Genomic DNA, 18,823 nt, shown 5'->3' with positions numbered 1-18,823 from the left:
AAGTTGGACATCAGAGCAGATAGGAGGAGAATGCTACAATAAGGTGCAGCTGTTCTGCAGTCTAGAGGAAAACTAGGAATTTAAAACAAAACTTGTTTTAAATTGATTAAATTGAAAAACAAAACTAGAAATGCAAAGGAAAAACAATGTGGTAAAAACGTGTTTATAATTCATTCAAAGGGTGAGGCAAAAAGGGGTTAAACTAGTGCTAAACTCAACAATTGGAAACAGGAGCTCTTTCCAGCAGGAAAAAAGGCACCGAATGTCTCTCAGCCCCACACACAATATATCTTCATTCAGATTGAATGAACTTTTGATTTTAAAGTAACATTTACCTTCAATATGATGTAATGAGTTCATTGCAATGGAAAATGAATTTGAAAAAAGAAATATACACGTATAAAACATAGTATAAATGGTATGAACGTTGTTTTTAAATGACGTGATACCGATGATCAGAGATGTACCTTTTCCGTGTATTCTACTTATTTTCCATAGCTTTTTAAGTGTATTGGACCAGACTTTTTCTGCACCCATTACTATTCCAGATTGTTTATCAGTGCACATAGGATCAGCTGGGTGTCATGATAACAATTTGTAAAGCCAACACTGTTGCTCTTGGTAACCCACATCAGTTAAATCTTGATTAGCAAAATTGGAAAAGTTTTTAGGATCCGGATTTGGGGGGGGGGGGAAATAGAAAAAAAATCTGTAAACTGCCCCTCAACTGGTGTGTCGTGCTATCTCTCACTGTCAGTGCAATTATTAACCCTTTAACTAGAACATCCTGCTCAATATGACGATAGGGCGTGGTACTTGCTGTTGTCATATACAGTTACCAAATTGACATTTACCCAATGTATGTCGCCAAATATTTCTAAAGACAAACCACATTGTTCAATAACATTTTCTCCATATCTTTGGTTTTAAAGCTGGGATAAAATTAATAAACTGAACTGTAACTTGTTGGTCACAGCCCTCGAATAAACGAAGGTTGTTTTGTTCAGAAAGCGGAGGGCAGGATTCAAGATAACTTCATTCAGCGCTTTCGACCTTGTAGGTTCGGACTTGCCCATAGCCTGGCTATCTCAGTGTGAGACACAGACATTCGGACCCGCAAGCTCCTCTCCACTATTGTGATTGGACTTTTATTTGGAGTTCTTGTAAGTTACGGCCAATTCAACACGGCGTGGGCCATACAACAAGACTCAAAACTTTAATTGTTACCACGGAGTCTGAGCTGAAAAGCCTGCAAGGCTCAAATGATCAGAAAGAGGTTCTAATTGCTGTAATATCATAATTTGCTCCATACGGGGAATTTAAAGACTGAACCAATTACTTGTGCTATCATTTAAAAAGGTAACTAAGCGATCCCAAATCAGAATGGAGGAAAGGACCCTCACCGCTGGGCACACTCTCACCTGACATTGCATGGAAATGTTTAGAGGGACAATAACAAGCGAATTATGGAAATTAAAGAAACCTGCATTTAAATAACATTTACAGAATTGTCCCCTCATCTTGTCCACAAGTTATGCCTTGATGTCAGTGTCTAGCAACTTCTATTGAGACAAATATCTTCTTTAATATAATTAATGAACTTATTCAGAAATCAATGGGAAAGTTACAGACACTTAAAACGGGGACGATGTTTTCACAATAGGAAAGCATATAAGGATGGGTAATGATCAAATTAAATGTTCTCGGCGCAACACATTAAATTCTAGAAAAAAAAGCACACACAGAAACAAATTGCAAAATGTTAAAGTGTAATTTGCGCATATCCGAGAACCTACTGCCGACTCTGCTATTCTGCATAAAATACAAGTCGTAGCCATGATACATCCACATTTATTTTATATAAACACACACGCACACACAACAAACGCCACAGCTGAAATCATTTTTAAATTTATTTTGTATCCACACAGAATGAATTGACAAACAAAAACGTTTGCATTAGAAATATTTTTGGCAGCGCTGTGGGATCAACATGTTCTCAGATTCTATCGTGTACTGTGAATCGTGCTCCTGGAGGAATTTTAAACAGAATACTCTCATCTGAAAGTGAGATCACCTTGTATGTGTAGCAGAGGTGAGGGCGGCGGTAAAAAAAAAAGGCAGACACTGCTGAATACCAGATTGAAAAGCTTGGATTAAAAAAAATACTCAAAACATTCACCAAATCACGCAGAATACATCTTACATTGAAGAACGAAAAGGCACAATTTGGATGAACAAAAATGGCAAAAATGTTACCTGAACTCTCAACATCCATGCTGGAAATATTGTACTTTTACATAGAAAAAGAGGAGATAATGGTTCTAATTGAGTTGCAGTTGTATTTTGATCTGTAATATGACAACACTGGTAACTATTAAATGACAATTTTCTCTCACATATTGGTGCTGATTTGTGTTATATTATGTATGGATCTTATCTTGTCGTTACATTTGTGTATGGAAACACAACCAGATATTATTACTTAATATGGGTCACACTTACCTAGACCATTTTGTAACTAATATGTGTTATTCCAAATGATTAATTCAGAATAATTCTGAGAAGAGTTAGCTTCCCAGTAAGTGGTATGTATTTTCATTATGTAATTTTCTTATGTTAGAACAAGTAATTTTATTTAATGGGCAAGTATAACCACCCCCTCAGTGACTAGTGAATTACATACAGGAAGGAAAAACTTTATTTGTCATGATATATCTATAGCTTGATTTTTCATTAATATTGACAATATAGGTTAATGAGTTGCTTGCACAGTTTTTTTTTACAAAACTAATAAACACACGTGATAATCATAACATATATTTTCAAGGGTTGAATGAAATCTTCTAGCATTTTCTATGTCTGCGGAGATTTTGTAATTGTGTCTAAGAAAATCAGTTAATTTTCCATTTTGGAAAAGAAGTAAAACATTCTTCATGTCTTTATTCAATTGAAGCTGTAGTTTCCCCTTTTTCCTGTCAATGATCTGTGTGTCAATCTCAGGTCAATTTCATACATTCAGAACCAACCAACCAGTGATCTCTATGTACTGGAGCTGATTTAGAAGGAGGAACATCAGCAAATAGAATGTTGGGATTATAATGTAATTAACCTATAGAGAAACTGTTCAGAAGCAAATAATTACAGATATTCTAATAGGGCAAAATATACTTAATTACTATGATTTTTTAATATAATTATCAATAAAAGCTTGTAAAAAGACACAGGGAAAGAGGGTAAAATATCAATGCCAATCTACCAATTACAACAAAGCAAAGAACTCACTCAGGGAATGATTTGGAAAAACTTGCAAGATTTTAATACAAGCTGCAAGATTCTGAAAGCCACAGTCTTTCTCACAGTCAGGAAGGCTGACTGAAACATTTTAAAATGTCGTGCTTCTTGATTGCCAATAAAGCAGAAAAGCATATTTCTGACATAGAACATTAAAGATAAAAAAAGTTTGTAAGAATAACACAGCTGTGTGTAGATACTTGCTTAGAGTACGGGTCATTTCAACAGTGAGCACTGCTTATTAAATTTAGCCTCGTATCGCCTTTGGCAACAAAAAAAAATCAATATCAGAAAATTTTCCATGCTCAGAGGTTTGTTTTTACAGCATGTTTAGATTCTTTTCCATGTCATTTAAAGTCTAAGAGACAGAAAACAGTCTGCATACCACACCTTATTGAGTCCTTAAAAAAACCCAAAATTCATTACAGTACTCATTCCCAGCATTTAACATATGAAGCACATTAAATGCTAATCATGCAGTAATAAATATAGGCACTGCATAATATTCATTCACTCCAAAGCTGCAGTTGTCCTATGGAAATCAACATAATTGTCAGTTTTATACCCCATTGCATTTAATGGCAAAATTAGAAGCAGGTCATTAAAAGCACTTCAGAAAGTAATACTGCATGCACATCTTCCTTAAAACAGCTGTGCATTAACTTCACATGGCTCACTCCTCTGTAAAGTTTTAGTACAAAGCACCATTGAAATTTGATGACAAAAAATGGTAAGCACATGCAGAGGGAAAAAGAACGCCTCTTTTACTATATTGAAATGTTTACGACTCATTAAAAATAAAATTCTCCTGTCACAGCAGCAGTCGGGGGAGGGGGCGAACCTCCTACGGAAAATAAATTCAACTATAATTATAGTTATCACATTGTAATTTAACTAACAATGGCACAACAGAACTTGCATTATTACCACTCGGCTTGATTATACTAGGAAGATAGTCGCAGTTGTGCTGGTTCTGTCTAACCTGACAGGAATAAGCATGTAGAAACAATCTTAAAAACACAGCTTTGAAATTACAAAAATGGATATGACTCAAGCCCCGAGACAGAGGTCATGAATACCTTGAGTTGAAACTCTTCACATTAATTCCCCCCATGAGACACCACATTTCCAAAACTGCATCTAACATTTGTCCAGGAAATCAACAAAATTTCAGTCTGTCAACAGAGAAAGCAGAGCAAGACGTGCTGTACAAATCCACTTGCCAGGCTCTATCCTGATATTGATGCAGAACAAGTAAGTTTACGGTCCAGTTGAGAAAGAATAATGAATTCATTGTCTCAACAACAAACTTTTTTTCCCCTTTTCTCTTTCTTCGCCCCCCGCCCCCACCCCCCCGTCGCATTGGCAGAATTTGTGCGTGCCTCGAGAATAATAATGACCAAAACAAATAATCACTTTTAATGAATCGCAAGCTAACGTACACGCTGAAGCACACAATTATGATTCGCATCTCTTTCCCCCCCGCAACAGAACTCATTTGTATCTAGTACCACAATGGACTATTGTGCATCCTCCTGCATTCCGTGTATCCTTTTTGATTCAGCAAGTCAAAGGTTGTGTGGCCCGACTGACTGTGAATTGTGTGTTAACCTCTCCGCACTGCACACCGGAACCATTCAACGACTTAAATCGCAGGCAAAGTTGCTAACAAACTACATAATGTAAAGGCGCTCAGAAACACATGACTTAACTGACAATAACACAGTATCCCACTATAATGAAAACAAACAGAAATGACTGAATACTTTATATCAGTGGTATACGGAAGTACTCCAGTATACTGACAGTAACTACTAGAAACAACTATAGCATGCTAAAGTTGATCAAATCTCAAGTTGATGACAACTCTGAATGCTGAAAAAATATATACATTTTCATGCAGCTGTTTTAAACCAATAAAAACACCGTAAGTCTCACAGTCACTGAAACACTTAATCACAAGAATTCTGTAACACACTCAGACTTGCATGCATGAGTCTACCTGATCAACAGATACTTTTAAATAGCACAGCTCTAATTTCACGCTTTAAAAAAACCCCAAAATTAACACTTTGTCCTGTCAATCACTTGTACTTTCTTGCACAATTCCAGGATAAGCGGGTTACTGTGCAGTGGTCATTGTTCAAAAAGCACAGAGGAGAAACTGAAAGTGTGAGATTACAGCTCTGAATAGTGTGAAAATCAAATGTTAATTTGATGAATGCAAGGTCTGGGACATTCAGTCAAAGAGGGAGGGAAAGTAAAAAAAAAAACAGCTTTTGCTGCCAACTCACCATCCACCATGTCCTGGCTGAGATGTCATAGCACAGCTGCCATTTGATGGAGCTGTCGGAGGGTTTCCCGGCCATTATGCTGTCAGCAACCTTCATCTGATGCAGCTCACGGGAGATAAGACACCTAATTGAGAAAACATTTGCAATGGCATGTTGGGCAACATTGTAGCCCAATCCATACCATATGGAATCATGGGTAAAGTCTCCTTGACAATGAACCAATCTCACAGACCCAGTGGCAAGGTGAACAGGAACTGAGGAGTCATCTGTTCAGTACTGTCTTCGCTTAAAAAAAAGAGCCCACTGCTCAACATCAAAGTGAGGCGGCAAAATAAGGGTTTCAACACTGAGATGATTCAAGCCTGCAAGCTTTGGTGAACATGGGGATTTAATACGAGAAACACAGGTAGTGGACTATGGACTGAGAATGCCATAGGCTATTAGCCGAAAATTTCTGCATGACAGATGGAACTGCTTAGAGTATCATGCAATGTTTTGTTTTTACAGACTTCGAGGCTGATGCAGTATCTGTTTCTACATTGCATGCGTAAAGAGCTAACTTTCTCAAACATGAAGAAAAATGTGCTGTTTTTCCTTCAGCTTCAATTCCTGTTTCAGCTTTTTTGCTTCTAATATTAAGCAAAATATAAAGATTGTACTATCTTTAAAATAAACAAAGCACTTTCACCAGAGAATGAAAATGATCTGTGTTTTCAACAGTAGAACTAATAAGAATGATGAGAAAATGCTTTAACCTATAAGGTTTACAGTTTTTGAACAAATTACACTGCAACTCTTAAGAACACAAAGCAGTGTTGTCATATAATCTTTACATATTTTTAAGTAGTTTAATTCTGCTCAACAATCACAACCAAAATTGGCATATGACGAGCAGCATCCTCGTGTTTAGTCACCCAGAACACTTACCGGCTTATGTTACTTCGAGTTTTATTAAAATCAAACCCCTTTTCCCCCTAATTACAAATTCTTTGCCCTTAGAGAAATTTTAAGACTGACAGAACTAAAAAAAGGAATAATTTTAAGACTGCATGGAGGCTTGGGAATTGAAAGCAGAAATTGTCTTGGAGCTAAACTAATACAAACAAAACAAAAAGTGTGCCACAGTATTTTTTTCCCCCTTCTTTACTGGCAAAGCATGTTGCATCAAAATCAATATCATCTTAGTGTCTTTGAAACAGGAGAATCAATCATGCACATCCATTTTAAGTTATCCAAAGTCTAATCAATTCCTTATGGTTGTAATTGCAGATATGTCTTTTATTTCTTTCAAACAACACACGAAGAATCAGAGAGCATCTTGCTCGTGGATAGAGAGGAATTAAATATTTGAATTTAAATGTTTATTAAGGAAATTAGAAAGTTCAGTATTTACTGAGCATGGCAGCTGGCAATTCAACATTTTGGCATGTATTGGGAACTGCTACTCACACACTTTATTCTTCTGTATTTTTTTTTGGTAATTGCTTGCAACTGCTTTTGTCAAACCTTTAAAGGTAAGATCTCATTTTACCTCCCGCTTCTGAAAAGAAAGACAGAACACTCTGAAACTGTACGATTGCTTCTGAAAATGAACATTGCTGGGGAAACACTAGGAAAAGTGAATCTTTATTTACAAAGTAAAATTCTGCATATAATCCTCTGAACCCACAATACAGTGAATCATAGAATATTTTTAAAAAAGAAGGAAATGTATTGTTAATGCAGTAACTGTAAAATCAATTGTTAACCACCACTGTTGGTGCAATAGATTTCAATGATTAAAGCCAATAAACTATAAATCAATATTTTTCAAACCTTTATTTATAAACAAAGCTGCAGTGAATTAACTTGTATATTGCGTCAAAAAGTATAATTGCATAATTTCTGTTCAATGTTATCATGATAAAAATGACACACTGCTCTTGTCCTCCCCAAAAGATGTTTGATATTTGTTTGTAAACATAGTTCCTCTTTTAGATGTGTAAAATGAAAATCTTTACATTCTTATTTTGTAGTTTACCTGGAGGAAAATGGTAACGATTTATGTAAAAGGCACAGACAACTGCCCTTAATTGAATGGTTGGTAGCTCGCTCGCACTAAAAACAGAAATATCTCTGATTGCAGAAACTGTTCTATAAGTGAATTTGATTACTGTCTCTTTAAAAATTGCATATAATGTCACAGGTGAAAATGAATGATTTTAACAACTTGTGGGTAAAAAGAGCTGAAAGAAAGCAAAGGTTAATATAATCTAACTATGCATCGGGTATAGAATGTCAGATCTGTCAAATTTCATCACAGCGTGCTGGTCTGCTAAGAGATTTGATTTTTCACTGCTGTCCTACCATGTTCAAGTCACAAACTGCCAGCAGCAACCAGCAAACAACCATAGGCTTGCAGTAACAGGCCTGAGTGGGAAGCCAGCCGAAAGAACCATCTGCTTCCGATTTCTAACTGAGCCAAGATGTGCAGTGAAGTGTCCTCGCTGGCTCAGCCAGCCGCCCCACTAAAGTTATTAGCGTTACAAGTGAAATTATCTCTCCAAACAGTGGGGGTGCTGTAAGTCACCTCATGAGAGAGCTGAGCAGCATCATTTTCACTTCAGCACAAAGATGCCGTTCTTACAGTTTCAGCAAAGGCGGGAGCAACAGAGCACCCGCTATATACCAGGTCCTGCGTGTTCGGTTCCAGTCCACAGGAAGTTCAATGGCTTCTCTGTGACTGGATTTCATTGCAGAACAAAGACAAGCTTCTGTTCATTTCCCCCCTATAATGTCACATTGTGCTTACAAAAACAGAATTCTTTTTTCATTCGTCTGAAAAAAATAAGCTTCAGCTGCAAGTAAGAAAACCTTGGATAAAATTATCGAATTCAAAACCCTGTAGGCAACTATCAGTATAGGAGCTAAAACAATGCAGTAAGATTCACCATGACTAAGACCGTTTTTTGGGGGATGATACTGTCGGAGGTTTGGTAGGTAATTTAAAAGCAGTTTAGTTACATGAAAGCACGTTTTGTTTAGTACGATGGTGGCTTTTCAATATTCTAAATTAAAAATCTAATAAACTAAGGTGACTACTGGTATATTCGCAGCAGGGACTTTCCTAGGTCTGATCCCGATCTCAGACGGGCTGGCACTGAGGGTGCTATAACTGGCCTTAGTGTCCCAGGTTAGAAGGAAAAGCAACAGCCAGGCTACCACTCCTGATCACCGTCCTGTGGCCTGCTATTGGAAAGTACGTGTGCATGACATTGGCTGAATTCAGATTCAGACTTGCCTGTGATGCCCTACATGGTGGAATAGCCCATCAACACACTCACTGTCCAGGCTCAGGCATGAAGAGTGACCACTTGGGTTTGGTATTGGTTCGGCTGTCAGTGCCTATGGAACCACAAACCAGCCAAGAGTCAGGAGGGAGATTGCAAATTGAAAAAGAACTGGCATCTACAACCTTTGAGCAATCTTTGCTTTCTCAACACAGATACAATTACCCAGAAATTGCATTCTTAATCTGGAAACATAACGAGTTTGATTGCTATGCTTCAATTAAAATTGGGAATAATTCGTGTTACCTTTCAAGTATTCGATGAATAATGAATAGCTGCAGCTAGGTACATTGAGAAATTGCTTCTGACCCTTAGAACAAGGCTATCTGGGTGCATGATATGCAGAGTTTCTAGTCAGTAGTTTATTTTTGAGATGGATTTTCAGCTTATGAATATTCAAGTAGGGCCTCAACAGAAGCCATTTAATGTGATCAATTATTAAGGTGAGATCATTTCCAAAATAACTTTTTTTATTATTTAGTAGTCATCTTTTGGTGGGAATTTGGTAGGTCCAATTAGCTCCCACGCCATTTACAAACAATATTATTAGATAACAATCAGAAGTGGGAGCCCAGGCAGATTTTCCATCCCAGATCTAGGAACATTTGAGTCCAATTGCAATGGCCTAACATCACCATCCCTTAGATAAGGTGACTCGCCACCAAGCAGGCACTGTGGCCTTCCTGGTCTACAGGGCTCAGTACTACATCAGGTTTAACAATCAAGGGAGCTCTTGCTAAGCATTTAAGCATAATGCACAATTAAAATGTCTAGCGCAATAACACTGTTGCAGCCACACAAATGCTTTGGATATAAAATGAGTCCGTTGGTTATTGAACTGTTTAGTTACTGTAATTAAAATACAAATATCTCAAGGCAATGATACTACGTAGCTGCCACTGTATTTCATTTCTTGGATATGTAGATAGCTCAAAAATGATATGCATCTCAATCTTGAGATTTTGAGGTAAGGTAGGCCGAATGTACGCTAGGCAGCAGTGAGGAGCTACAGTAAATTCAGAAAGAGTAATGACAGAAACCTTGGGGAGGATGATGGTGATCTCTGAGAGGGAAATGTTGGCAATCTTGAAGGCTAGCACTGCCTCAGGGAATGAAATCGCAGCCTTCTGGGAGATGTGGAAGTATGAGGACATGACATAACGTGGAGGAGTCATCTGAAAATACTATGCTCCAATCTAATTTCTTAGTAGTGTCTAGGATGCAGTTTATCATAGTAACTGACTTATTGCTACCTTTTTAGCCAACAGGTTAGGTAACACAGTTGCCACATGACAAAATAGTATAATTAAGGACAATGAAGGACAAATAGCAATGGTCCTAGTGGACTTTATAAGAATTAGAAGGTCAGCTATTCAGAGTAAATAGGGATAGAAATTGGTATGCGCTAATGTTTTGGGCTTAAAACAGACGGAAAGCATATCAATTTAGCAGTGGGATGGCCTTTGCCCAATCTGTGGAAGCGTTGATCTTACTGCCAAATCTGTTGGATCCATTCGTTTAGGTGTCTCAGATGCTTAAAGCAGGTGTGAAGCCCTTTAAATATGGAAGTTAGGGCCCTAATGGCTGTTAAAGGACCCCTTTGATGAATTGGTCACCTCATGTGTGGGGCAGGCAACTGCCAACCAAAGGTAAGTTTTTGAATATATTTTTCAAAAACATGTACCTATGGAGCCAGGAGGAGCAGGTGTGCTTCCCTGACTCTACAGGAGTTGCACTTGGCCCCTCCCGTAACCCACTCCTACCCCCCTCCCAGGACTTACCGGCAAGGCAGACAGCCCGAAACTGGTTTCTCCCGTGGGACAAGCTGCCCATGGAGAAGCGACTGGTGCCAGCAGCTCGCCCAAGTATCCTATGAGGCTTAAGGACCGAATTTTATCAATCCCTGGGTCTCTTGCTTCAGGTGTGCGCGACTTCTGCAGCGCTGAGTCTGGACTCAAAAACAGACCCAGACTAATTTTTATCTCAATGAGCTGTAAATTTAATAGTTGCTGCAGAAAGCGCTGGCCTACAAATATTTCATAAATTTGGTTAAGATCTGGAATGCACTGCCTGAAAGGGTGGTGGAGGCAGATGCAATTTTATCTTTCAAAAGGGAGTTGGATAAGTATCTGAAGGAAAAAAAATGTCAGGGCTACGGAGAAAGGGCGGGGGAGTGGGACTAGCTGAGAGTCGGCATGGGCTCGATGGGCCGAATGTCCTTCTTCCGTGCTATAACCATTCTATGATTCTATGATTCTAAATTGATATGCACCAACAACTTATTACAAGATTTACTCAATAATCTTTTATTTCTACTGTGTACAACACCAGATAAAAAGCACCATGACACATGATTGTATCCTTTAGCTTTTCATTTCCTTACTCATCAGAAGTTGACTGACATTACCAGGCCTTGTGTGAGACACTCTGAGGTCTCCAGGCACTTACACCCTGTAGATCATCAAACCATTACATCAGATACCCTGCTACATGAGAATCCAGCGAAACAATGTGTTAACTTCTTTTGGCAACATAATGCTCTAATCAATAGATAACTTAAAACAATCCAGTGAGAATGGCACCTGCCGACATTTGATCTTCTGTGAAGACAGATTATCCTTTGAAAGATCCTCATGCCAGTGTGTTAAGTTGTGTATAAGAATCTGACCTGCTGAAAACTAATGATCTGTATTGAGAATAGGCACAAGAAATACAGGAAACTTTGTGATACCCGGCACCGATGGGACCGAGCTGTTGCCGTCCCATCAAAACTGCCGGACAAACCAGCCCTAATGTTAAAACATATGGAAGCTTCTGAGCTCCGTATCTAGCAACAAACCCTGTTGCTTAGCAACAGCTTCTAAACAGTCGGCCGTAGCTTGCAAGCATCTCTGTAGCTAAGTAACAGCTTTAGCTAGACCTTGCAGAGCCTGACTAGTGAAAAAAAAGCAACAAAAAGAAAAAAACTTACTGAACCGACTCCTGAATTTTGCCGGTGGCTCGAGCATTCCGGACAGTTAACCTCCGGATAAACCAAAGTTTCCTGTATTAGGATTGTTAAAGAATGATGCATTACTTATCCCACAGATCACGATGCACGACCTGAATCACCTAGGTGTTCACTTTCTACATTCCTTGATCCCAGTAAATCTTATTGCTGCTGCTATGATGATTGCTTACACTCCAGTGATACACAGTACCCATAAGCCTGTCCACAAGCTGAAATGTGATTAGTAGTGAACCATCTACATAGATGCTCCATGTGGTAGACTTTAGAATTTGACTCCATAGCATTTGCCACTCCTCCTTCCTCAACAGTAAGATTTGGTCTAATTCCTAGGCTTCCTTCCCTGTCCTTGGTCACCATAGTGAGATGGGTGCACAGGGTGGAGACGTATCCTCAGGCTGTTAGGGAATGGAGGAAATGTTCCAAGGTGTTTTGCTCATCCTGAAGTCTGCAAAGTATTGCAGGATTCTGGAGGTAGTATTTCACCTGGAAATAGCAGTATTGGGTCATGCTGGGAGAGGAATATATCAGCTAATTGGTGGAAGGGCATAATCTGGCCCTCATGCAGCAACTCGTCTTGTGATTTCTTTCTCAGGCCAGGCTCTGAATCCACCTGATGAGTCAATGTGGGAGCTGCCTGTTGTGCTCGATCATGAAAAGGGCTGGAGCAAGGGAAATATCAAGTAGTTTGGAGCCTGTTCTGGGAAACCCAGTAACGTAAATTGCACCCTCCTCCAACCCAGCACAGCAACGCAGCCAGTGGTCATGAAGGGCAATGACCTCAACTGATGTGATGACTAATAGGACCCAGAGGGATCTTTAGGGAGGCACAGATCTATCACTAGGCTAAAAGAGTTACAGTGACAGTGTGAAGGAATAAACCATATTTCAGAAAAATACACCATCATATGAACAGATTTCTGATTTTATTAATACATCATATACTGGGTTTAAAAATCTAAAGTCTCAATGACACAAGTTGTGCAAACATGCTTCTGAGATGGGATGGTTTGATAACACAAAAGTTATAAACACCACAAGCTTTTGAAATGGGAATTGGTTAAAAATACTAAAACAATGGCCCTATTGAAATAGCAGTTTGGCGCTTCCAGAAGGTCTGGGGTTTGGGAGAAACACAATAGAATGACCCAAGTAAAGTGTTAAAAACTAACACTTCGAACAGGAACACAGAATATTAAAAAACCATGTGCCTTTATAAAAGTAACATCAAATGAAACAGAAAACACGATTATAATATAACCAACAAAGATGGCTAGGAAAACGAACACCCTAGTTGAAGTGTCTTTAATTTACATGTTGTAAATATGATACCAACAGAACACTTTGAAGATATGACTTCAATAGATGCACCAAGCAATCACATGGTGTTTGTATTGAACTTGGAACACCACAGAGACAGGAATCTGTGGTTGTAACCAGTTAAGGTGGTTTTAGAATTGAATGGAAGACCTTCGATAAGAATGGCATCAAATAAATACTACTGTCATATTGTGTTTTATGATAAGTTTTTGAAACACCTAAACAACAGACAGAGGTCTGCAGGCTAACAGTTGAATTGGCAGTAAGTATAGAGAAAAGTCAACAGGAAGATGACTAGAGATAATTAGCTTACATGAGCAGAAAACTTCAAAGGATAAACCACTAAAAAAGGTATAAAAATAGAGCTTTTCAGATAGACAGTCAGAAGTCACTGGAAAGGGGCAAAGCGGTTCTCTCAACTTCAGAGGCACGCTCTGTAAGTTTTTAACTCTGAGTCTCAGGGATCAAGGTACTTTTAATTTGATTTTGGTGGATATTCTGGATTAGAATTAAGAATAAGAAATGTAAAACTGTATGAAGTTAAGATTTGAGAATAAGAATCTCTGAGAAAAAGAAATGTAAGCTTTTTGTATTTTGAACTGTTAAAGTTGTGATTGACTCACAAGTTGTTAACTGTATGTTGGCTCTTAAATAAATCTATATATTTTTTGAATTGTCTCAAGTAGTATTTCTGTATCAAACTCGCGAACTCAATTTCTGTACACTCTTTTGTAAGGAGTTGCAGAATTCTGGTTTTTTTTTCCGGACTCTCATAATATCCGGAAGGTTACAGTCTAGTTAAACTTATTAAAAGTGCTATCTGGAGGACGGTAACATCTTCACGTCGTTCCTTTCCTTTAGGGAGTGATAGTCTGAACCTTTAGACCCAATTAAGCATCTTATAGAATTCGTCTATCTTTAACTTTAGTTGAAGGTGAACGTCTGGGGAATACACCTGATCTGGAGTAGCCTGAAAAGGGCTAGGACTAGTAATTATCCCTTCAACAGTCGGGTGCTTCTGGCTCTCTATTAGCCTCTTCCAGGGATAATGAATGATAAGCTATGTGGGCAGGTTGGAAGGGATATCTTGGTTTCCATTCGGCAGCCACAGATTTTATTGGGGCTCAGATCAGGCCACGAGTCTGGGCTGCTCAGTAATAGTGCCTGAAATTTGGTAGACTGAGTCCCTCCTGTTGTCTTGGGAGATGGAGGTACTTCAAGCATATTCGTGGCATCTTTTCTGCTCAGAGGAACTTGAAGAATGCACAAAGGGCAACTCAAGATCATACATAGCACATATTGCAGCCCACACAAGCTTCACACATTTCATCCCACTATTCCAGACACCTGCTAGAGTGACTATGTTCAGAAGAGCACCCTCCTTTAAATATTCTGGCCATGCCCCCACATCCAGCCATTCTTGGCACTAGTCTGGAAGAATGTTAGGCCCATATTATAAACTAGAGTACCCACTCTCACTGAAGTGGGATGCCACCCCCTACAACGAGCAGGCTAGTATGTCTCTCACTACTAGCTGCTTGAAAATGCATCCCCCAACCACGCCTCCCACCCCCCTCCCACACGGTGGCAATGTGCCACCATCTTCACAACTAACAAGTGGCTGAAACACATGTGGGGCATACACCAATCAGAAGTTCACCTTCAGCTTGGAACTAGGAAAATATTAAACAGTCTGTTCTTGGAAACTTACCCAACTGACCCCTCAGCACAGCAACCCAGCCACTGGCCATGAATGGGAATTCACCTCAATTGATGTGGCATTAATATCTATGGCCTCCTTCCTCCATGTCCAGACCTAAGCTCCTTGAAAAGACTGTACATGCTGCCTCAACTTTTTGACCCGCGTTGTTCCAATACAAGCACAGTCTTCTGGAGAAACCTGAATGTATTAATCCATCCTTCCTACAAGCATTGTCAAACCAAAATATACAATGGTTTTATTATAATACATATGGATGTATAAAATATGTGAGAATGAACATCTAAATGTATAATGGCTTCATAAAATATACATGTAAGTGTACTTGAGATTCCAATATAACATTTGAAAAAAAATACTTCAATGGAGAGACATAAATACGACTTGTGTTGAGCAGTGTAATGCAATCATAGTCATCAGCAGCAAACCTAACTTAGTTTTATTATAGTAGTGTAGGAGTCTACGTACTCCTAGCAAAAGATACTGAACTCGGAGAGGTTCAACAGAAAAGGTTTAATTGTTGAGGCTGCATGCTGAACACAAAATGGAGTCAGAGACTACACAAAGTACGACTGCCTTTTTTCAGTGCACAGCTTCGACTGCTCCTCCCCCGCTCTGGGCTTAACTATGTTGCAGATCGAGTTTCTTAAAGGTGTGATCCTTCTTAAAGGCATGACGCCTGATTTATAGTCTACGGACCGGAAAGCGGATTGTGTCCTTCCTGTGATCGGTACGCCACACAGCTCCCCCCAGAATCCGCTAGTAGGGAGTGTACGAACCGGTGTGGTGGCTTGATGGCACGGCCGGAACGGCTCTTGGCGGTTGGTGTCGGGAGCGGGGTGGTCGGACGCATCGGGCTCTTAGGCGGTCTGCCCCGCAGTGGGGGTTGGCCCACTTGAACGGGTTCATCGGGCTCTAGGTGCACCAGCTTGAGCCGGTCGACCGACACCTTGTCAGTTCTGCCGCCCACTTCGAGGAGGAAGAACTTGTTCCCCGTTTGGAGTACCTTGTAGGGTCCGTCGTATGGGGGCCGTAGAGGTCCTCGGTGGGCGTCATGGCGCACGAAAACAAATTTGGCCATGTGCAGGCTAGGTGGTACGCGGGTTGCTGGTTCGCCGTGCCGGCTGGTGGGTACCGGAGCGAACTGTTGTGCTCGGTTGGCGAAAGCGCGGTGTTGCTGGTCAGCCGACCAGGGGGTCGTGGCGGTGGGCAGGAACTCTCCGGGTACGCGCAGCGGCTGGCCGTACACGAGTTCCGCCACCGAGGCTTGCAGTTCTTCCTTGACCGCGGAGCGTAGGCCGAGTAGCACCCACGGGAGGCGGTCGATCCAAGCCTCGTCCTCGAGGCTGGCACGGAGGGACGCCTTTATGGACCTGTGGAATCGCTCGCACAGTCCGTTGGCTTGGGGGTGGTAAGCCGTGGTGCGGTGAACGGCCACCCCGAGGTTTCGGGCGATGGCGGCCCACAGATCAGAGGTGAACTGCGGGCCTCTATCCGACGTCATGTTGGAGGGGACGCCGAACCGAGCGACCCAGGTACCGATGAACGCCCTCGCGATGTCGGCGGTGGTGGTGGACGTCAGTGGAATGGCCTCGGGCCAGCGGGTGGTACGGTCCACGATTGTCAGCAGGTGCGTGTGACCTTGTGATGGCGGCAGGGGGCCGACGAGGTCGATGTGGACGTGGTCGAACCTTCTTTCTGGCACGGTGAACTCCTCGAGTGAGGCTTTGACGTGCTGGTGGATTTTGGCACACTGGCAAGCTATGCAGGATCTGGACCAGACGCGCACATCTTTGCGCAGGCCGCGCCAGACAACTCGGTTGGCCACCAGTCTAATGGACGCGCGGGTGCCGGGGTGTGAGAGGCCGTGGACGATGTCGAACACCCGTTTTCGCCAGGACGCCGGGACTATGGGGCGGGGTTGCGCCAAGGAGGTGTCGCATTTGACTGTGATGGCGGACGGGCCGCAGGCGATGTCGGTCAGTCGCAGCCCTGGGAGGGTTGTGGGCGCGGAGAGCAGATCGGGGTCGGTGCGTTGCTCCGCTGCCAGTTGAGCATAGTCCACTGCCAGGTGGGCGCCGTGGACGGCGGGGTGGGATAGGCAGTCGGCCACCACGTTGTCTCGACCGGAGACATGCCGGATGTCCGTGGTGAATTCGGACACCGCGGCGAGCTGGCGTTGTTGCCTGGCTGACCACGGGTCCGCAGATTTTGCCATCGCGAATGTCAGGGGTTTGTGGTCGACAAACGCGGTGAAGGGGCGGCCCTCCAGAAGAAATCTAAAATGGCGGACTGCCAGGTACAGTGCGAGGAGCTCACGGTCAAAGGCGCTGCATTTGGCCTCCGGGGGGCGCAGTTGGCGGCTGAAAAAGGCCAGCGGTTGCCAGGCCCTGTCGACCCACTGTTCATACACGGCGCCGACCGCGTGGTCGGAGGCGTCCTTGGTGAGGGCCACCCTGGCGTTGGGCTGTGGGTGAACGAGCATGGTGGCGTCGGCGAGCGCCTTTTTGGTCGAGTCGAAAGCGGTCAACATGTCCGCCGACCACTCGATCGCCATTCTGTCTTTCTTACCCTGGAGGGCTTCATATAGGGGCCACATGAGGGAGGCTGCTCCGGGAATGAAGCGGTTGTAAAAGTTGATCATCCCCAAGAACTCCTGGAGGCCTTTGATGGCGGTAGGCCGGGGGAACTGCTGGACGGCTTGCACCTTGGCGGGCAGGGGAATGGCTCCGTCCTGCATGATGTGGTGGCCGAGGAATTTGATCCTGCTGAGGCCAAATTGGCACTTGGCTGGGCTGATGATGAGCCCGTGCTCACTGAGCCACTGGAACAGGGTGCGGAGGTGCTCGATGTGTTCCTGCTTGGAGGAACTAGCTACCAGGATGTCATCCAGGTAGACAAAGAGGAACTTCAGGTCCCGGAGGACCGAGTCCATGAGCCGCTGGAAGGCCTGGGCCGTGTTTTTGAGGCCGAAGGGCATTCAGAGGAACTCGAATAGCCCAAAAGGGGTGATTATGGCCGTCTTGGGAACGTCCGCGGGGTGGACTGGCACCTGATGGTAACCGCGCACCAGGTCGACTTTGGAGAAGACTGAGCGGCCGGCCAGTCTAGCCGAGAAGTCTTGAATGTGCGGTATGGGGTACCGATCCGGCGTGGTGGCGTCGTTTAGGCGCCGGTAGTCCCCGCAGGGGCGCCATCCCCCGTCGGGTTTGGTGACGATGTGGAGTGGGGAGGCCCAGGGGCTGTTGGAGCGGCGGATGTGTGGTGTATGTGCCTTTAAGAGCAATTATGGTGTATGTGCCTTTAAGAGCCCCAGGTGTGCGTAATGCCAGTAATTGCCACTTGGGCTATATAAGCCTGTGTATTATGTATATCCTTTAGAAACCCCCCCCCCAGACTTGCTTAGTAAATGCCTATGAACCAACTCCTGTCTTCAGTGTCTTTATCTACACACGGACACTACAGTGGCGACGAAGTGGAAATGGACTTACCTGCAATTCGGCAGCACCTCAAGGACATCGATTCCTCCAGCGTCCAGAAGACTCAAGGAAGTAAGAGAAACTGTGGTTTCACCAGCTGGCCAAGCTGGTGACAGGTACTGCGCTAATCCTTCCTGGGCGTCAGGCTGGAGCTCCAGCGGCGGGCTCTACAGCTGAGACAGGCAGCGAAATCGGAGGCAAGCAATAACGGACTGGGAGGGTGCACTCGAGAGACGGCCGGCGCGGCAAGCAGGTCAGCGTTTAGACCTCCGTCGGGAACGAGTCTCCAACAGTGAATAAACGGAAACCACAGTAAAACAGCGTTGTTATCGGTAGCAGCGGCGGGAAAGCGCGGGAAGCGCCATATCGTTGCTACAGAG

The 18,823-nt window shown here is 42.6% G+C and overlaps 1 protein-coding gene across 6 annotated transcripts in view; it reads right to left on the bottom strand.

Annotated features, from left to right (window-relative positions):
* Positions 1–5,857, bottom strand: part of nfia (nuclear factor I/A) — an 885,553-nt gene extending 879,696 nt beyond the window's left edge. For 2 of the 6 annotated variants that reach the window (XM_085982857.1, XM_085982863.1), the window contains exon 1: positions 5,589–5,854. In XM_085982857.1, the coding sequence (XP_085838983.1) occupies positions 5,589–5,684 (96 nt within the window). In that variant the 5' untranslated portion in view covers positions 5,685–5,854. Of the gene's footprint in view, positions 1–5,588 lie in introns of all 6 variants that reach the window. The other 4 variants (XM_085982852.1, XM_085982860.1, XM_085982853.1 and 1 more) reach the window with 4 other exon arrangements.
* Between the last annotated feature and the right edge of the window lie 12,966 nt (positions 5,858–18,823).

The sequence above is a fragment of the Somniosus microcephalus genome, chromosome 3 (genome assembly GCF_052327205.1).
Source record: "Somniosus microcephalus isolate GS21.2 chromosome 3, FLI_Smic_1.0, whole genome shotgun sequence".
NCBI classification, from domain to species: Eukaryota; Metazoa; Chordata; class Chondrichthyes; order Squaliformes; family Somniosidae; genus Somniosus; species Somniosus microcephalus.
Note: the sequence above shows the minus strand (reverse complement) of the source record. Positions and strands in the feature narration are given on the sequence as shown.